The sequence below is a fragment of the Trachymyrmex septentrionalis genome, unplaced genomic scaffold (assembly GCF_001594115.1).
Source record: "Trachymyrmex septentrionalis isolate Tsep2-gDNA-1 unplaced genomic scaffold, Tsep1.0 scaffold51, whole genome shotgun sequence".
In the NCBI taxonomy this organism is placed as follows: domain Eukaryota; kingdom Metazoa; phylum Arthropoda; class Insecta; order Hymenoptera; family Formicidae; genus Trachymyrmex; species Trachymyrmex septentrionalis.
The window spans coordinates 2,265,951-2,283,684 of NW_017305683.1; the positions used below are offsets into that span (position 1 = coordinate 2,265,951).

A 17,734-nucleotide genomic window follows, 5' to 3' on the forward strand; every position below is an offset into this window, starting at 1 on the left:
ATTTATATGTATTTAATATATATTTTAACAAGGATAGAATCTATAAAATCTGTATTAAAGATAAATCTTTTATTAATGAAAGAAATTATATTTCCCTCACAGATGTTCACATTATGTTGTTACTCCGTATATTTATACATCGTTCTTAAGGTTCTCAAAGAGATCGTTATATCTACCTTCTATAAAAGTGACACATTTTGAATTATTTTTGCAAATAAAAAAGAGAGTTTGCATAGCAAATATTTAATATTAAGATTATTTTGGTGATTGAAATTTGAAGAAGAAATTGTTTTATTTTGAATCGAATCATTTTAACAATCAAGGTAAATATAAATCATTGTGATATTTCGTTGCCACTTTTTATAAACTTTTTTGGATTTGTCATAATTTTATAGGTCAAAATTAGCGATTTTGAAGGATTGTGAAACGAAAATGACATTTAATTATATTTCTAAGAGTACATTTTTTTGCCATTATTTGATTATATTATTTGATTAGCTAATAAATTTCTGTTAAATTGAAAAATATTTCTCCCCTTTTCTGAAAAACTTAATTCCTTTAGCTGTGTCACTTTTGAAGTAAGGAAAACGATGTATAGATATACATATACATGCATAAATGACCGCGTTTACAATGAACGGTAAGCGAGCGGGGGAGCGAGATGACATTGGCACGACGACTCTGTAGCTGCATCGGAAATTGCACACACGGTGCATCGACCCGATGCGACGGGCACGGACATCACGAAATTTCGAACGAGCCAGCATAGAGGTCCGTCCTCTTTCGAATTCGGTCGTGGTACTGGCGAACTCAAAATGACTCCCGATCCGTAATTACCGCCCCCGCTTCGTTTCCATAAATGAGCCCTGCGTACGCCACGCCGCGCGCGCGCTCACGTGTTATTTAGGGGCTGGGGCGTATATCAGAATCCGTTTAAACGCATCCCGTATTTGTTTCGCGATTCGCTCACCAAAACTCGCCCTCGACAGCCCGCGGGGGAACGCGTTAATGTAATTGCCGCGTATTTTCAGTAATATTCCTACAGCGGATGCACGTTTTCCGATGCACGCAGGTCTTCGTTGAAAATCATGGCTTTAATACGGCCGTATTTTGATATTAATTAGCGATAGTACCGCTCGCATGAGCACGTCTATGGGGGGGAATTTACCGTGTGACGAAATTGATTGAAGCGTTACCAGCACGATCTCTCTCTCTCTCTCTCTCTCTCTCTTTCTCAACGATCGAACAATGTTCCCTCCATACTTTTGCCATTAGAAAATTTTATGAATATATTTATTATTATTATCGGCGATACTCTCAAGAACCTCTTTTTATTTTCGGAACAATGTCACCAAGTATCATTCGCGCGTGCGTTCGCCAGCCCCGAATCGATTTTATAATACGTTCGGTAGTCAGTAACGCGTAATGTTATTCAAATCACATGCAGATTGCTCCGTTATCGGCTACTTTTTCAATTACGACGTGGCGGGCTATAAAATGTAATGTCGACACCGGGAGCGAAACTTTTTCTCCAAGTTATCTGAGCCCGTGCCGAATAGCTATAAACTTTATAAGTATGAGATATTGCCATCGCGCATTTTTATACAGAATTCGCGATCGATCCGAGTGCGAGAAGTCGCGATCACGAGTGTCGCACCGTGTGAGGGTGGAATCCATTTGAAATGTCGGGTGATATTTCGAATCGCGCGACATGCATCCAATACTGACACTCTTTATTGCAAAAATATTTCACAACTCGGTCACCTGCATCCCCGATTACGTTGAACTCTGACCTTTTCGCAAATGACTTTATTGTCGGACGAGAAACACTTTCCCGCATGTTGCGGGACAGAATTACGCTGGCGGATAACTTTCCGTGGATACGGCGAGGAGATCGCACCGAAAGTCTTTGTCCTGTGTTAGTATTTTCATTTCCACCAGGGCATCGTCTGCCTTCGGTTCCCGGAATGCTTTCACACTTTCACTCCTTGTTTCTCTCTCTCTCTCTCTCTCTCTCTCTCTCTCTCTCTCTCTCTCTCTCTCTCTCTCTCTCTCCAGTTTCTCCCTTTAAAAGCGGTCCGACATTCATTTCGCGGGATGCAACGGCAGCGTGCCTCGCTTTTCGCAATCTAATTTTCACCGGCGTTTAATCTTTGTGTACACTCGCCGGCTCGCGTGCAACCCGGCAGCGCAAGTCTCTCAGGAAAGAGCAGCGAGCGGCGGGCACGTGCAAGCTTTTCCAATATTTTTCGAGCCGAGCTATTACTCCCGCCTTGACAACGTACCCCTACACCTCTCTCGCGTGTTTTTCCCTTATCGTTTCAGTCAAAATCACATTCATCGACCCTCTCGCGCGATTTTTTTTTTTTTTTCATTTTCTCACCGAAAATGATTTATTCGCGAAGAGAAGATAGAGGGAATGGAGGAATTTCGGATAAATGTCAACGGCTAAAGTAAATTAACCTCTGAATATTTGACGAATTTTTGAGCACGCGTTCTATAATTCGTTACATCAAAAATATCGTAAAGTTAAATCTTCGCCACGATTGTGTGGCTTGAAATTTATAAAGATTATATGCCGTTATATTCGTGACATATATTTCCAGTTAACAGTCAGATATGATAAATCAATTATTGGAATATAATAGGTTAATAGCGGCTGCACTAGATACTACATTTATGATGCAGCTAGTAAATGTGTGCATTTGTCAGCTTAATTTCGATCTATCCAAATTAAACAGAAATTGGTTTGACATTAATAATTTTAATTATTTGTATATTTAAAAACTTCACAATCATGTAAAAGTAATAACCTATCTTTTGATAACGCATAATAAAAAAGATCAATGTAGATATCAGTGACATGTATTCTGAAAATGAAGAAAAGACAACTGCAAAAATCATCTTGGATTAATTATTGCTCGTGCTAGCTACTTCAACATACGTGGTGGAAAAAAACGAAACAAAAATGAACACAGTGGCTAAATTACGCAGACAATTAAATGAAACAAATTGCACATTGGCACTGTTATATCTCCCGCGAGCTTTATCTGTATTGCATTTTGAATTGCTGACCAGTCAGATCGAATCGATAGTATAGTTGCAGTAGAGTCCTCCTTCGCGAACGATCTCTTTCCTATTTTTGCTCTATCCCTCTGTTTCCCCGTTCATCCACTTTTAATGGAATTGGGCAAACGGTCACTTTTAGCGACGGAAGATCGAAAACTGCTGCAGTCGAGAGATAGACTCGATATTTGTTATGTCGGAATTTAACTGGCACTCTCTTCTTCGTATATAGCGGAACTTTCAAAGATTCTGATCGCGTGAAAAGGTCATTTTACAAAATGGTGTCGCAATTTTTTTTTTTTTTTTTTTTATATCAATTCGCAACAATATCGTCGAAATCGACGCTGCTATAAATATCTTTTCAAACATTATTGAAATCAAGAATTTAATAACATTTATTAATTGAAGAGTTAAAAAATAAAATTAATATAGCTATTCGGTTGTTACTTTATCTTATTTATATATATATATATTGAAATTCTATTATAGTCGTAATTGCGACTAGTACACATATTTGAATACAGGCACCACACATTTCCGTGACGAGTCTACGAAAGTTATACCGCGCGTTCACGAGATAAAATCGCAGCAAATTGTATAAAAAGCATCGCTATACACGCACACGTAGCCGCATATATGCATACGCGAAAGGGGTAAGTCGCAGCCTTGTTGTACATGCGTGTACGTGTTCTCTGCGTACACAGCAACCATGGTCGACTAATGGACCTGTTACGAGCAATTCCGGTAGAACGACAATTGCACACGGAGGTACAATACGTTCGGATAAGAGTAATTCCGAATGCACAATTCGATCAAAAATTACCCGTGCTTCGTCGGCGGAATAATATTTAGCTTAAATTACGTCCGCGACCGAAGCGTGCGTGTGCGCACACGTGCGTGAAGTGTCCACGACCTGCGTTTGCAGATTAGAGTCGTATCTGTCAACTGTAGAATCGTCGACTCTCTTGTACATGCATTTTTTGCAAGTTTAATTTTTCATCGCGAAAACGACGAGCTCCCGCTCATTACTCGGCTGCATTTTTGTTTTCTGCTTCTTCTGCAAAAAGGACTGCTTTTATCTATACTGTTAGTTTTTAACTGTACAGTTACTCTGTAATCCTTTCTTCCCCATTATTTTTTCTCTTTGCGAGACAAAAAATGTCAAGCTGCTGTTTATAAAAATTTAACATAACATCGTAACGTTTGTCTCTGTGTTTTCTTTCGTTCGTAGTAATCTCTATTCATGTTTCTCTGTTCGTAATTGTACAAGAATTAATTTACAAATAGTTTTATATACATATTTATAAATGTGCCTATATTATCCACTCTCTTTTGAAAGTAAAGTCCCCTCACGCGGACCCAGAATATGTATTTTCAAAATATTTCTCATATACCGTAGGATATGTCGCGTTAGTGTTTACTGCGATAAACCGCTATTATTTCCCGATATATTCTTCTTTTAATGCTTAGTAAAATATGTCACTTGACGATACGACGGATGGTCGCCGTTTTAAAAATGCTGCAATAAAATCTCACGCGGGGCACGGGATCGTGGACTCTTTTAGAACGATTGCACTTCGGATTAAAAAGTTTTTTACTGCGTGCGATGTACTCCGACGTCGTAAAAGTATGTCTAATGACCCAGCAAAAGGAGAGACGCCGATGCCGCGCCGTGGCAAGTAGTATAAGTCGAGTTTATCGCGACACCCGTAAACGTCGGACAGACATTTTTCGGTCGTGAAACGATCGTATGAATGTCGGCATTAGCTCGGCTGCGCCAGATAAACATTCTTTTAGCAGCATCGTATCGGCTGGAAAATCACATTTTATTATTATCCATTAGTCGCATTCGGTCTCATTGCGGGAAACAGGCGTTTCGCCAAGCAGATCAGGATCAACGTTGGCACAGCTGTAAAAAGATAAGACAAAAAAGGCCCGGATACATCTCGACGTATCGACGTCGCGCTTGTCGGTGGTTCACCCTCTCGTAGAATACTTCGTTTTTTATTAAAGCTCTCAAGCTTTAACGGAAATAATGCTCATAAACACATGTCGATTTCCCCACCACTGGGATCAGCACAATCGCAAAGTTCCGAGGCCAATTTGGTAGGAGTGGTATAAGTTCGAGATAGTGCATCTCTGGATGTCGTCCCTTTTCGACGAAGGTTCTCTTTTACGATCTCTCCCTTTCTCTCCTCTCTTTCTCCGGAGAGGCCGCTCGCAGCGAAGCGCGGCGCTGGTCTGACAAAGGAGCGCGTCACGTTCATCCATCTTGCACCGGCCGTCTCTTTATTCCCGAGGTTAAAAGCGTAGCAGCGGAGGCAGTTTGGACTTCCCGCCGCACTAAATCCGCTAATTTCGGTCACCGACTTTTAGCCCGGTGCATTCGTGTAGCCACCGCGCCGCGCGCGATCGATGACGAGAGAGAGAGAGAGAGAGAGAGAGAGAGAGAGAGAGAGAGAGAGAGAGAGAGAGATACGCCGATTCTCGACCAACGAGTATAAATTTCGCGAGCGCAATCAGATCGGACTTTTACGACGTTAATTCGTAGAAGGCTGCAAACGCCAGCCTCGGAACTCGATACAATTATCGGAAACATTATTCTCGGGATCTCAATTCTCTTTCGAGAAATGTCGCGTGAATTCGTCTCACTCTAAAACTAGAATTGTCTTGCCATTCGATCGTGCCATTTTTGGATCGAGAATTTTTCCAAGATCCGCAAATTTGACACTTGATTTCGCGTCCGTCATCTCCTTCTGCATATTTTAACTAAAATCTACGAGAGCCACTCTAAAAGACGGAAAAGTAGACTAATGACTCAAATTGCGAGAAGGAGACTAATTCTCTCACACACAAGTAGAGCTGATGTAGAAAGAAAATATCTGCTTAACCAAGGACTGCAATTTTCCTTTGCAAATTAACGTTTTCCAACGCCGGCATGGGCAGGCGAGCGAGCGCAACTGTGAACTTTTTACTTAAATTTTAACACGAGAGACGAGAAACGTTAAAACGCGCAATTTTCATGAACGAAGGGTTCACAGTTTTATATAACTTCCTGCTATACACTTTGTGATTCTTTATGAAACGATCACGTGATTTTCAATGCAAATAACTGAAATAATCTTCATCTAAATATAATTCCACAATTTCATCCTGCTTTTTAGTATTGTTGGTTGAACTATTATGAGTATTTTTATTACGAGTAAATTTAATAACTTTATTGCGTTTGAAATAAAATTAATGATTTAATGAAACAGACTGCAAGTGTTATGAAAGTTTAAAATTATTTTTTATCATCAAACAAAGTATATATACTGAACGCAATATCGTTGTGCGAAATTAGAGATACTATCATTTATATGAAAAAGATATTTATGACGTGTTTTACAAAAATAATTCAAGATGAATAGATGTTAATTAAAAGGACACTCGCAGGCTCCTCTCGCTTCCTTAAAATATATATTCTATTCTCTTTAATCGGCGATAAAAGGAAACCTATTTTTACCACGAAATGCGCGTTAAAGCAAACGAAGCCTCAAAATGTGCCTCAAATGGCAGGCTGGCCGCACGAGCATCATACAGAAATCCTATTGTGGGCCGAGTCTAATCAGAGAATCCCGCATGTTCTTTTTGTTCACAGGTCCGCCGACGATCTTGGTGAAGCCACAATCGCAGCAGGTAAAAGCAGGCGGGATAGCGAGCTTCTACTGCACTGCGGAAGGAGCACCACCGCCTCAGATACACTGGCGAAAGAACGGCAAAAAAATCTCACGTAAGTCCATGTGCACTTTCACATCTTCTTCTTCTTCTCCGTCTTCAATCCAATTTGCGTCCTTTGAATCATCGTCACCGCGCCGGTTCGTTGAGAATACTCGAGGGTGTGATATTTGACGCTTGACTTGCGCGAAATCTGTGTGTCTTCTCGTTTCATGAAAACCAGACGTCGCGATGGAAAAGAATGAAAATTTTATCGAAATTAAAAAGTTCTTCCGACCTAGATTCTCCACTCTTCGCTTTCATGTCTTCCTTCCCGTACCGGCTCGTCCTCACTCTCATGCATTTTGCCGCATTTCTTCCTTTATCATGCATTCTTTCTATCGATCGATTCTAAGTATTCTTAGTTTTTGTTCAACCGACTTTTGTGCTCGTTCACGACGGAAACTGAACAAGTTCTCTTGGACGTTTCGTGAAATGTATCATATTTAATCTTTTTGTCAGGCTCCGCTCGACCAAACAGTTCGCGACAGCTTGACGTTACAGTACTTCCATAAACCAAATTACAGTGTGACCAGGATAGTTATTCCTCGAAAATAGTTGCATACATTGGCCTACAGCTACGTCCACTGCATCCGTAATATAATAGCTTTCATAGAATTTGAAATCTGTTCGTGTAATATTCATGAATTTGTGGTTAATTCATTTGACCTTTAGTAAATCAGGAAATGCATTTCCATAAATTGAGTGGTATTTTAAGCATTTTCGTGTAATATCTTTTCTGTGTCAATTAAAACGCATCTTTCTAAGTTTCTTGTAAAGAAATGCCAAGTACGGATTGTTAACTGCTGAACAAAGATTTAATAAAACTCTATATATATCGTTCCCTTTAAAAAAATACAATTTAAAAATTAATCAATCTAAGTAAGAAGCTTCTTCAATAATTGTATAAAATCAAAGTTAAATGTTGGAATAATTCTATATGTAATTTAATTTAAATACTTCAGACATATGGGAGAGAGTGCGCGCCGATTATTTTCGGACGCGTAACGTAATCAAATTGAAGTAATAATATAATCATGTCACAAATTAAATTGAACTGTCGATTTGGAGAACTATTATTGCGAAAAATACATTATTATTTAAGCTGGAATTCGAACTCGGATCTCTTTAAAATAAATTACTGTATAGAATTTTTATTCCAGTCTCTCTAACGTTGACCATATATGTATAGTTGATGGTTCTTTTCTTACTTGATTAATGTATTCATATGGCGGTCTTATTTCTAATTTATTATTGCTAAAATTTAAGTTTCCTAAAAAAGGAGAAAAATATTTTTAATCTGACAGAGAAAATTATTGACTAACTAAATAATATCAGCAAAAAGAATATACTCTTTAAACATAATCAAATTTTATTTCACGAACCATCCTTTTTGAGTTGTCATGAAGTTACGTTAATGTATTTTTGTTAATTGATAAAATAACATTTATCTAATTCATTCATGCTAATAACTCGAAAATCAAATTTTTAATTGTGTTACTTTACAAGTAAGAGAGTAAAATTTATTGATGTATTATCTCGAACTAAATGAAAAAGTATTTATTGAAAAATTGCGAAGTGGCAATTTAAAGGTCGAATCTTGAGCTTCGTATGTACACTCTCATACTCGGAAGAACCGGGGAAAATCCGGCGAGATGATTCTGATGACGCTTTTACATAACGTTCGGTCTGATCCGCGGAATATATGTGCCCGAGCGATCACGGTTTGGTCCATATTCGTCGACGACTCACTAATCCGACGAGGAATACCCGACTAGATAATGGCCAGCGACCGCTTGTAACATTCCGGATGCCAATTCGCGGTGAGCGCGGACGGTCGGAGGGAGACGATAACAGGGCCGGGCTGCTCGCTCTCGAAATTTATACAGACGCGCGATCCAATTCCCATTCAATATTTCTCGGGCCGCGGAATTGGATACGAGAGGACACATATACCCCCCTTTTATTAGATTCCGCAACGGCGCAATTTTCGATCTTATATCGCCCGTTGCCGCCGCCGATCATTTTCACGCGCCCTCAATCGCGCCGGTATTTTCCTCGCCTTTTGTGACGGGGGTTTTCCTTTTTACGGCGCAGACGTCCGCCTCAATCTTTCGTCTTATGTCGACAGAATCCCAGTCTCGGTACGTGGTGCACCAGTATGAAAATGGTGCTTTACTGCGGATCGAACCTGTCAAGCCGTCGCGCGACAATACCAACTACGAATGCCTAGCTGAGAACGGAGTCGGCGATGCTGTTTCAGCCGAAGCGACGCTCACCGGTTACGAAAGTAAGTAAGATTGCCGTTATTATCATTCATTTGCACCGATAGACGAGCGAATCCTCTATTCTACAGCGAGGAAATTTGTATTTTTCAAAGGGAGATTATTTTTAATACAATCAACTCTTCGTCTTAACTCTTCATAGGATTTTTCTGTCCCAGGCAAGATTGCACTCTCAATTTCTTGGCACAAATTTCAATTTTTATTAAGCAAAAGTCTTAACATTCGAGTTAAATATTTGATAATGTAGCAGAAATATTGAAAAATAATCCGAAATTTTTCTATAGCTTTTTGGAAAGCCTAGAATATATATAGTAAAAAAATGTAGATATAAAAGACCTAATATACCTACGGAGTAAGTAAAAATATATGTGTCTACGAAGGATTAATTATCACATACTTGAAGATGAAAGGTGAAGAAAAATTGTGCACGTTTTTTTAACTGATTTATCTCTCTCTATTTATATGTTTCTTCACATTCTCTGACTAAATAACGAGATCAATTTTTAGAGATTTAGACACGTTTTTCTACAAATCCTTAGTTACAAATTAAATATATTTTCTATTATCATCTTTTCCATTTTAAAAGTTCTTACAGATTTACTCTGTTCCTTTGAGATAAAAATCTATTTGTACGCGTCCATTTGAAAATTGCAAAATGCTGTAATACACGAGGAATCGCGTTTAAAAAATTTGTAAACTATCGAAGAACATGTTATAGAGCATATATTTATATTAAATAATTATGATTAAATGAAATTAGCACACGGAAAGATAATTAGATGAGCTTTTCATAAGCATAAAATTACGCTTTGCGAGAACGTTTTGCGAGCAAAACATACTCACGTATTTTTGAGACGTACACGTAAGCCAGCAAAAAGTGATATATCACTCAACCTTGCGGCGTAAAATTTTGCTTTTACGATGGCACTACATGAAAAAAAGAGAGGCCCTTATTCTGAAACTGCATGTCCCGGCATAATTTTCGTCGGCAGGCTTTTACTCAAAAGGACTACGTTATACGATACGATGGAAAGTTCTAGTTTTATCCTTCCGGATGTAGTGGTGAAACACCAAGCACACGTTTTGTGTTTTATAACAAAGTCACTTGCCTTGGGGACAGTTTTCCTAGACGATATCGCGTAATAACTATTAGCGCTATCGGGGACGTCGCTACGTTGTTTAATATTTAAAGGAAGCTTCTGGGACAGCTGCTACTGTTTGGTAATGTTCGAAGCTTTAAGCTTCCTATCCCATACTTCCTATCCCATACCGTGGAGTTTGACTGCGTTGCGCGCAGATAACGGCTTTGGAACTGTTTACTGATTTAAACCTCACTTAAACGCATCTCGAGTGGACAATGTATCATTCTTGTATGATTTATACTTGAAACGGTTTCGAACGCTCGATTACATTCTAAATCTTCGAAATTAAAACTTTTTTTTTTTAATCACATGCTTAAAATGCTGACATTACAACGTTCCTCGGAACTTTGCTCGAATGCGGCTGATTACGTCGACACAGCACAGCGAGGTAAATCTTTCTGAAATTAAACAGAAACTTCTGCCCACATTTTGCTGGACTTCTTTCTTCCTCTATTTTCTTAGCTATGCGGTATTTATACGGAAGAACGGTTGGCTTAATGGCGTCCGATTCGACGACCAGACGGCAAACGACGTAATGGAGGGAAAAAAAACCACCGCGCCGCGAAACCCTACCGTTCTCCCCAGGGAGAATCTCTTGAACTTTCGTAAAACGTTTTAATTGGCTCGGCTAGCTTTTTAATTCGATTCTAATTTCGCTTCGCGGATACCTTTCGCTCGTGATATCTCCACGATGGGGAGAAAACAATGCCCGACTGCGTTCTTCCTGTACGCTTTTGGGATTTCTTCATTCTGTCTTGTTTTCATTCATTGATAGTGCCATGCCGACCAATCCAATACGCGCGGCCAGCTTTTTTTAATCTCGATTGTCGGGCATTTCCTGTCAATGCTGCTCCCATCCGGCAGCCGATCCGGCAGTTCCTCGTAAATCACGGATATTCACTTGATTCCCTGAAACCTCCGCCGCGATTTCAATTTATTTGTTATAAAGTTGATTCCGCTCAGATGAATCCGTTCCCACGAGCGCAATAATAATGCACGCGTGCGTCGGCTACTGTGAAATCAGTATACGTCAAATTGAACGTCAGTTTTTGCCGTGCCGTTTATTCGCACTCCTATTTCATTTGCGAATCATTAATACCTACGCATTGATCGAGAGAGAGATAGGTAGATATAGACAGATAGAGATAGATAGATAGATAGAGGGAGAGAAAGAGAGAGAGAGAGAGAGAGAGAGAGAGAGAGAGAGAGAGAGAGAGAGAGAAGACTTCTCAAAATAAATGAAAATAATTACGTTGGCACCACAAAGCAATATATATTGTACATTCTATGTTAACTGTTCCACACCATCGTCCCGATGCTTCTGCTCGCGCTCTAAATAATTCAGGAAGGCTTTTTTACTCCGGCTGGCCGACCGAGGTATTTTTTAAGAGCGCACGAAAAAAGCTTTGATGAAAGACAAAGTTAATTCCGTCTATGTATTCCGGAATTAAAGGCCAAATTGAGGCTTTACGCAGGTAAAGAGGGCAACTGTCAAGGGAGCACGTTTGCTAATTGCACGCTAAATCGCGACACATACCGCGAAAGCTCGAGCACTTTTTTCCCTCGTTGAAAGCTCACCCGATTAATCGCTGACTGTCAGCAAACGTACGTTTATGTTTGTATATTTTTTAAACGTATCCTCGTTTATGCCGCGAAATAGCTGTTAAGGGAAGCGCCACTTTTTGCGAAAAAATTATTTTTTTAAATCTCGTATATAAACCTTTCAAGAGCGATTCTCCAATTTTTTTCTGTTAAATGTCGCTAATTATAGAATCTGTTCAAAGTGAATAATATTTCTTGATAACTGATATTTTCACGAACCATGTGCTTCGCTATTTACTGCCACACGTAAGCTCGTGTCGGCCATATCGACCCTCGAACGTACGTATACCACGTAAACTTCGTTATCCAATCCATTGATACGATAAATACCTGCAAGCTCGCGGTAAAGCCTCATTCGGATAATGCGATTAATTGTTAGCCGAGGCATGTAATGATATAATGACGTAGCGATCGCGCGTGGTTATATGATACGTGCATACAGAAAACAAAAACGCATAAACGATTGGTCAGATAATTGAAATATTGACCGAGCATCTGCAGTTTGTTTGTTTTACTTATCATATTTCCAAAATAAATAGTTTTATAACGATGAGATAATATTACATTGGAAACAATAATTATATACTACTACAACATTACGTACGTGTTATTTTTTAAGTAGAATTCATGTCAAATCGGTTATTTATCGTACAAGTATTTTTACGTTAAATTTAAGATGTTCTGTATAAAAATAATAGTAAAAATAATAATAACATTTTCGATAATTGTATCGCATCTTTGATCCTGTGTCGCGCAACTCGAACGCTTGTAAAACCACAACAGAGGCAATAAATGCGAGGTGATGCGCGAGGAACATCGGATATAATGTAAGGATCAGCGAGCATTACTGGAAACACCACCATTGCCGTTGTAAAATTTTCATGAGAATTTCTCTTTTCTCTTTCCTTCCATCGCATAGTACTACCATTCTTTCTTACGGCAAAAATCTGGAAACCATTTCGAGATGCAGTTCAAGAAATAGCGCACTGGCTTTTGTTGTTATTATTGCAATTTTATTCCACGAATTTCTGCTACCTGATTTGTGATTCGAAATATCGTGCTAAGGGAATTATTTGTCTGATTTTATCATAAATACATTTTCCGTGGTAAAATTATTTCTAGAAAATCAATAATGATAAGGAAGGACTTGTTTAAAAATTATTAAAATTCAAGAAGTGTAACTCTAACGGAAATATGATGTAAATATGAAATAATACAAATCAGTAAGAAGCGCTAAATACAATCGAGGTTGGATCTAGCGTCTAATAGTATAAATTTGTAACAATTGATTGTCTGCATGTTTTATGTTATATAAATTTAGGAATTTACCAGGACTCGATCGTATTTGAAATAAAGTTAAATATATAAATGTATATTTTGAAGAAAAAAAATTGGATTATATAGTTGTTATTTTAAATAACCTCTTCTGACCAGCTATTTCTTATTTATTTTAAATATTTTTGGAATCCATATTTTATATTTTTTATTTTGTAAAAATCGAATCAGTTTTTCCTGCAATTTTATATTTTAAATATGTTTGTGGAGCTTATTTTATGTTTTTTTTATTTTAAACAAGCTATATCAATTATTTTACCGAGCCCTGGAACTTACTCTTGTCAAAATAAAAGATTTATACAATTTTACCTTAATAGCAACATGATGTAACGATTTCTGTTTTATTGAAACCATACTCGTTTTGTTGACACAGATTGCTACTGATATTCTAAAAAAACTTTATATAAAGGGAAGCGTCTGAATTCATTGTTTGAGCAAGAACAACAAACGGTATCCGAATTCAATGCAACGGTAATTGCACGCCAACAAGTAACACGATAAAAATTTGTCGATTTACGTGGGAACGTGATGGCGACACGACAGTTCCTCGCTCCAGGATTCCCCGAAGCGCGGCAGCGGTTCTTGCGCGTCGCGCAACAAAAACATGCCGTTGAATTATTGGTTGCATTTCTCTCGACAGGATAATGTCGTTTTCCGGTGATGTGTTCTTGGATCGATGTTTCCCTCATACGAACAAAACAACACACGTCCGAGAGCCCCGAAAGTTCCAACGGCAAATAAAAGGTACTATCCGACGATTCTCACTCTCCACGATTTCGCTATGGGGAGAGTCATGCAATATTAAAGGCGGGCTGGCGTGTTGTGTGTCACGTTTTCGTTCCCGAGGCGATTCATTGTGCTCTGCCGCTAAATGCACAAAGTATATTAACCTTCCTGATGACGGAGGATGCCCCAATTTCGCGTCTCCCGTAGGGAATTAAATTTGCACGAGAACTAAGTGGCGTCTTTGGTTCTTGTAGCCGCGTTCGGGCGATCCTATCCATTTCGTTTTACACATTCCGTATCGATACGTTGAAAGTTCGTACGGAACTGTTCACCGTTGTTGCTCCATCTCCTCCGAAATTCACGAAATAATTCTTCTAGGACCCCCGTTGACCACCGAAACAACGAAATGCGGAAGCGGGGGAACGATGATGTTTTAATTGCCACCGTACAATTGGCACCCGATGTAAGAACGCGATGGATGGTCGACGGTATTCAAAATGGAAATTGCGTTAAATCCTGCACAGGCGTGAATAACGAATGAACAATGGCTCTATGGGGAAACGCTATGTTACCTTGTTTCTTCCGCTTTGCCGCAGCTCGCAGAGCGGTAATTAAGAGAGCGCTACGATGCAAGGATCGATGCGCTGCTATAACAACGGCATTATTTTAATGAGAACGTTGTAATATTCATTTAAATTTCTTACTTCTATGAAGCATTCACTTAAATCTAGACAATTATTCCTATAAATAGATCTAATCCTTTGAATTAATAGGTCCGTGAAATTAACTATATAGAAGAATTTTAATTTACTTATTTTTATTTTTTTTTATTCAATTTAGAATTAACTTTCTTTTTAACGGAGGATATTAGTAAAGATATCGTTTGTGAAAATTTTTCTATTTTAAATGTTCAAAATATTTTTTTCCTAAAGTTTATCTGTGAAATTAAATAAATAAGGTTTTATCATTCGTTCGTATCTCCGTGATTTAATTTTAAAAAATTTTGAGATCGAACAATTGAAAATAAAAACCCCGTATTTTCGATCATTCTTATAAATTATTACGAAAAATATTCATTTCTACTCCTCTTCTATAAAAAAAATATGTGAAAAATAATTTTATAGTAGAATTTATTAGAGAATTGTGAAAAAAAATGCATAAGTAAAAAGGCGACTTGCTAAGACACTTTCTATATAACGTTACTTATTTATCAAGTCAAATTGATCTCATTGCAATACATTATCCAACTTTAACCGCAGTCGGAGAGTACGAGTTAATGATTTCAACTTTTGATTCAATTTAAGTGAACAAGTACTCGGACGAATGCAAAATATAGTTACGTTTATGCCGATTGTTTTGCCGTCATCTCTAAGTTTTAAAACTCCGGCACTTTGCTACGAAATGAAAAACCGAATGATCGAAGCATTCGTTAAATCCGATGCTTAATTAACAAGCTACATTGTGATTCTTTCCTCTTTCTTTGCTCTAGCTCGTTCGATATCTGATCTCACGTCGTCGATGCGATCCGCCATCAGCGACTTTTTCGTTGGTGTGCTCTTATAGAGCGTAAGAAAAATCTCGAAGAAAACAACCGGGATCTTTTCTCGCCCGTTCCGTTCGCCAACCATCCGCGAGAATCCGCTCTCCTTTTGGGCGGAGTAGTTCGGACAGAACTTTTGCCAAGTCGGACGTTTTAATTCGAGAAGCGATTGAGCACGCTGGCAAAAACGAGACTACGAGGAAACTAAAGCCGCTTCGATAGACATCGTAAATAAGCTCCGGGTTCTGCTCGTATTCGCGTCCGCTACATGGAAATGTCGATTTGAGTGTGAGTGCCAGCACTCGTATTACGAAGTAATTTAGAAAGCGGAGATTTTATGATCGTACGATTTAACCGCTGTTTCCAGATTTCCGTTATAAAATCGTTAGTATCTGAGAATGAGGTTTAATTAATTATGAGCGTCATTTACATAGCCATTTTTGTTACGTTCAACTTGAATATCATTAGCGATTTTCCTTCGATAATTTGCTCGTAATTGAATAAATATTCTAAATTCGAAACATTAGAAAGAAAAGTACTGATACTCCAATTACCATGAAGCTAATAAAAAAGAATTAATATAGATAATTAATATATAAAAGAATTAATATATAATACTGACTGGATAAATATATTTATGTATTTCAAAATAAACGATCGTATATAAAAACGTTAATTAGATTAATTTGACTAACAAATAGAATTGCAGATTGAAAGAAATATTACGTTTTTATACAAATAAAAAAAATTTCCGTTATACCGCTGTATACAGAATACGAATATTTTGTAAATGTCATCTTTATAAAATATTTAAACTGTGTAAACATAATTTATTGAATCCTTTGCGGTATCGGGACGATAAAAGGTTTTATTTTATTTTATATCTTTTTTATTTATTTTTTGACATGCATACGTTTTCTGGCGCAGGCACATTTAAATATTAGTTTATAAAATAAAATTCATTGAACTTAAAAATTGCGAGAGACAATGGAATATTTGTATGCAGTATTTTGCGTGCAAAAGTGCAACGGATAATCCATCCAATCGTACCATTCTATGGAATTCAAAAGTCAATCCATTGTGCATCGGGAAAATCGTGCATTTCAAAACCATAAGCCGTTTGTTTATCGCAATGAGCGATCGTTGTCCATTAATCCTACCGCTGTGTATGGTAATACGAACTGGACCTGGACATAATTGCTATTGTGTATCATCGTAATCATACAAATGTAAGAAAAAATCTTTCAAAGCAACATAATATCGATATATGAGCGCATTGGAAAATTATACGAACCAATAATTATACTGTAAATATGCCTGTGATATGTAATTTGAATCTCTATATTAAGTAAATTCTTGCAGCAATATACACACTTATGAGATTCACCGTGTGACGATCGATTTGCTTCCGAAAAAGGGATTGCACGAATAAAAATGTAAAATAATATCCGCTAGAATTATAGTAAATTTTACTAGAAATGAGACGGTCTGTATGTATGAACACTTATGTAAAATTTACTGCAGGATGGCTCCAAAATGTAGAAATTTATAATAGCAAATTAAATATAATTTACTTATAGAACTTATTAAACTCTTCGGATGTTTATTTTGCGCACTAAGTATCGCGCGTACTCTCATTTATCTAACTTTTTAAATTTTTTAATTTGAAGAGTCCTTAATAATTATATTTAGTTGTGTTTAAATTTACTTTATTTTTCTGATAAATGATAATCGTATTACTATACTGTAAGGTTCTTGTACATTTTGTAAAAAAAATCTATAAATTACCATACATTTTAATAGAATCTACTTTATTATTCAGTATTCTTTTGCTTTAACGCTGACAAAATTTATTTTACTGCATAGTAAAAGGTACAAATCTATAAAGTCTTGAGAGTTGTTTGTGCTTACAGTTTTAAAATATGATTTACCTTACTGTATGTAACAATCATTTAATTTACTATAATCGTAATGTACTTTTTATCTTACACCTTTGTATTTTTTATGTTCCGACAATTAAAATTTGTCGGCAAAAAGCCAGAATATTTTTACTAGTTTTGTAAGATAAATATTACTCAACCATCTTTCTCCATCTGAATACTTTACGACTCCGGGATAATTAAAATATAGTGAGCATCACTCACATACTCAGAAATATTAGTACTGATGGCACACCGGAGGCGTGAATACCTCGAAAAAATTCTGCGAATTGTCAATTGCCATATTGTAACGACTCATAAACCGGAGTGCGAGTGGCGGGTAGAGAGTGCGTATAGTATAAC

The 17,734-nt window shown here is 37.5% G+C and overlaps 1 protein-coding gene across 7 annotated transcripts in view; it reads left to right on the top strand.

Annotated features, from left to right (window-relative positions):
• The window catches only part of LOC108751742 (tyrosine-protein phosphatase Lar), a 324,192-nt gene that overhangs the window by 170,995 nt on the left and 135,463 nt on the right, over window positions 1-17,734 (top strand). For all 7 annotated transcript variants that reach the window (XM_018492123.1, XM_018492128.1, XM_018492129.1 and 4 more), the window contains exons 4-5: window positions 6,707-6,838; window positions 8,954-9,112. In XM_018492123.1, coding sequence (XP_018347625.1) covers window positions 6,707-6,838; window positions 8,954-9,112 — 291 coding nt within the window. The remainder of the gene's footprint in view (window positions 1-6,706; window positions 6,839-8,953; window positions 9,113-17,734) is intronic.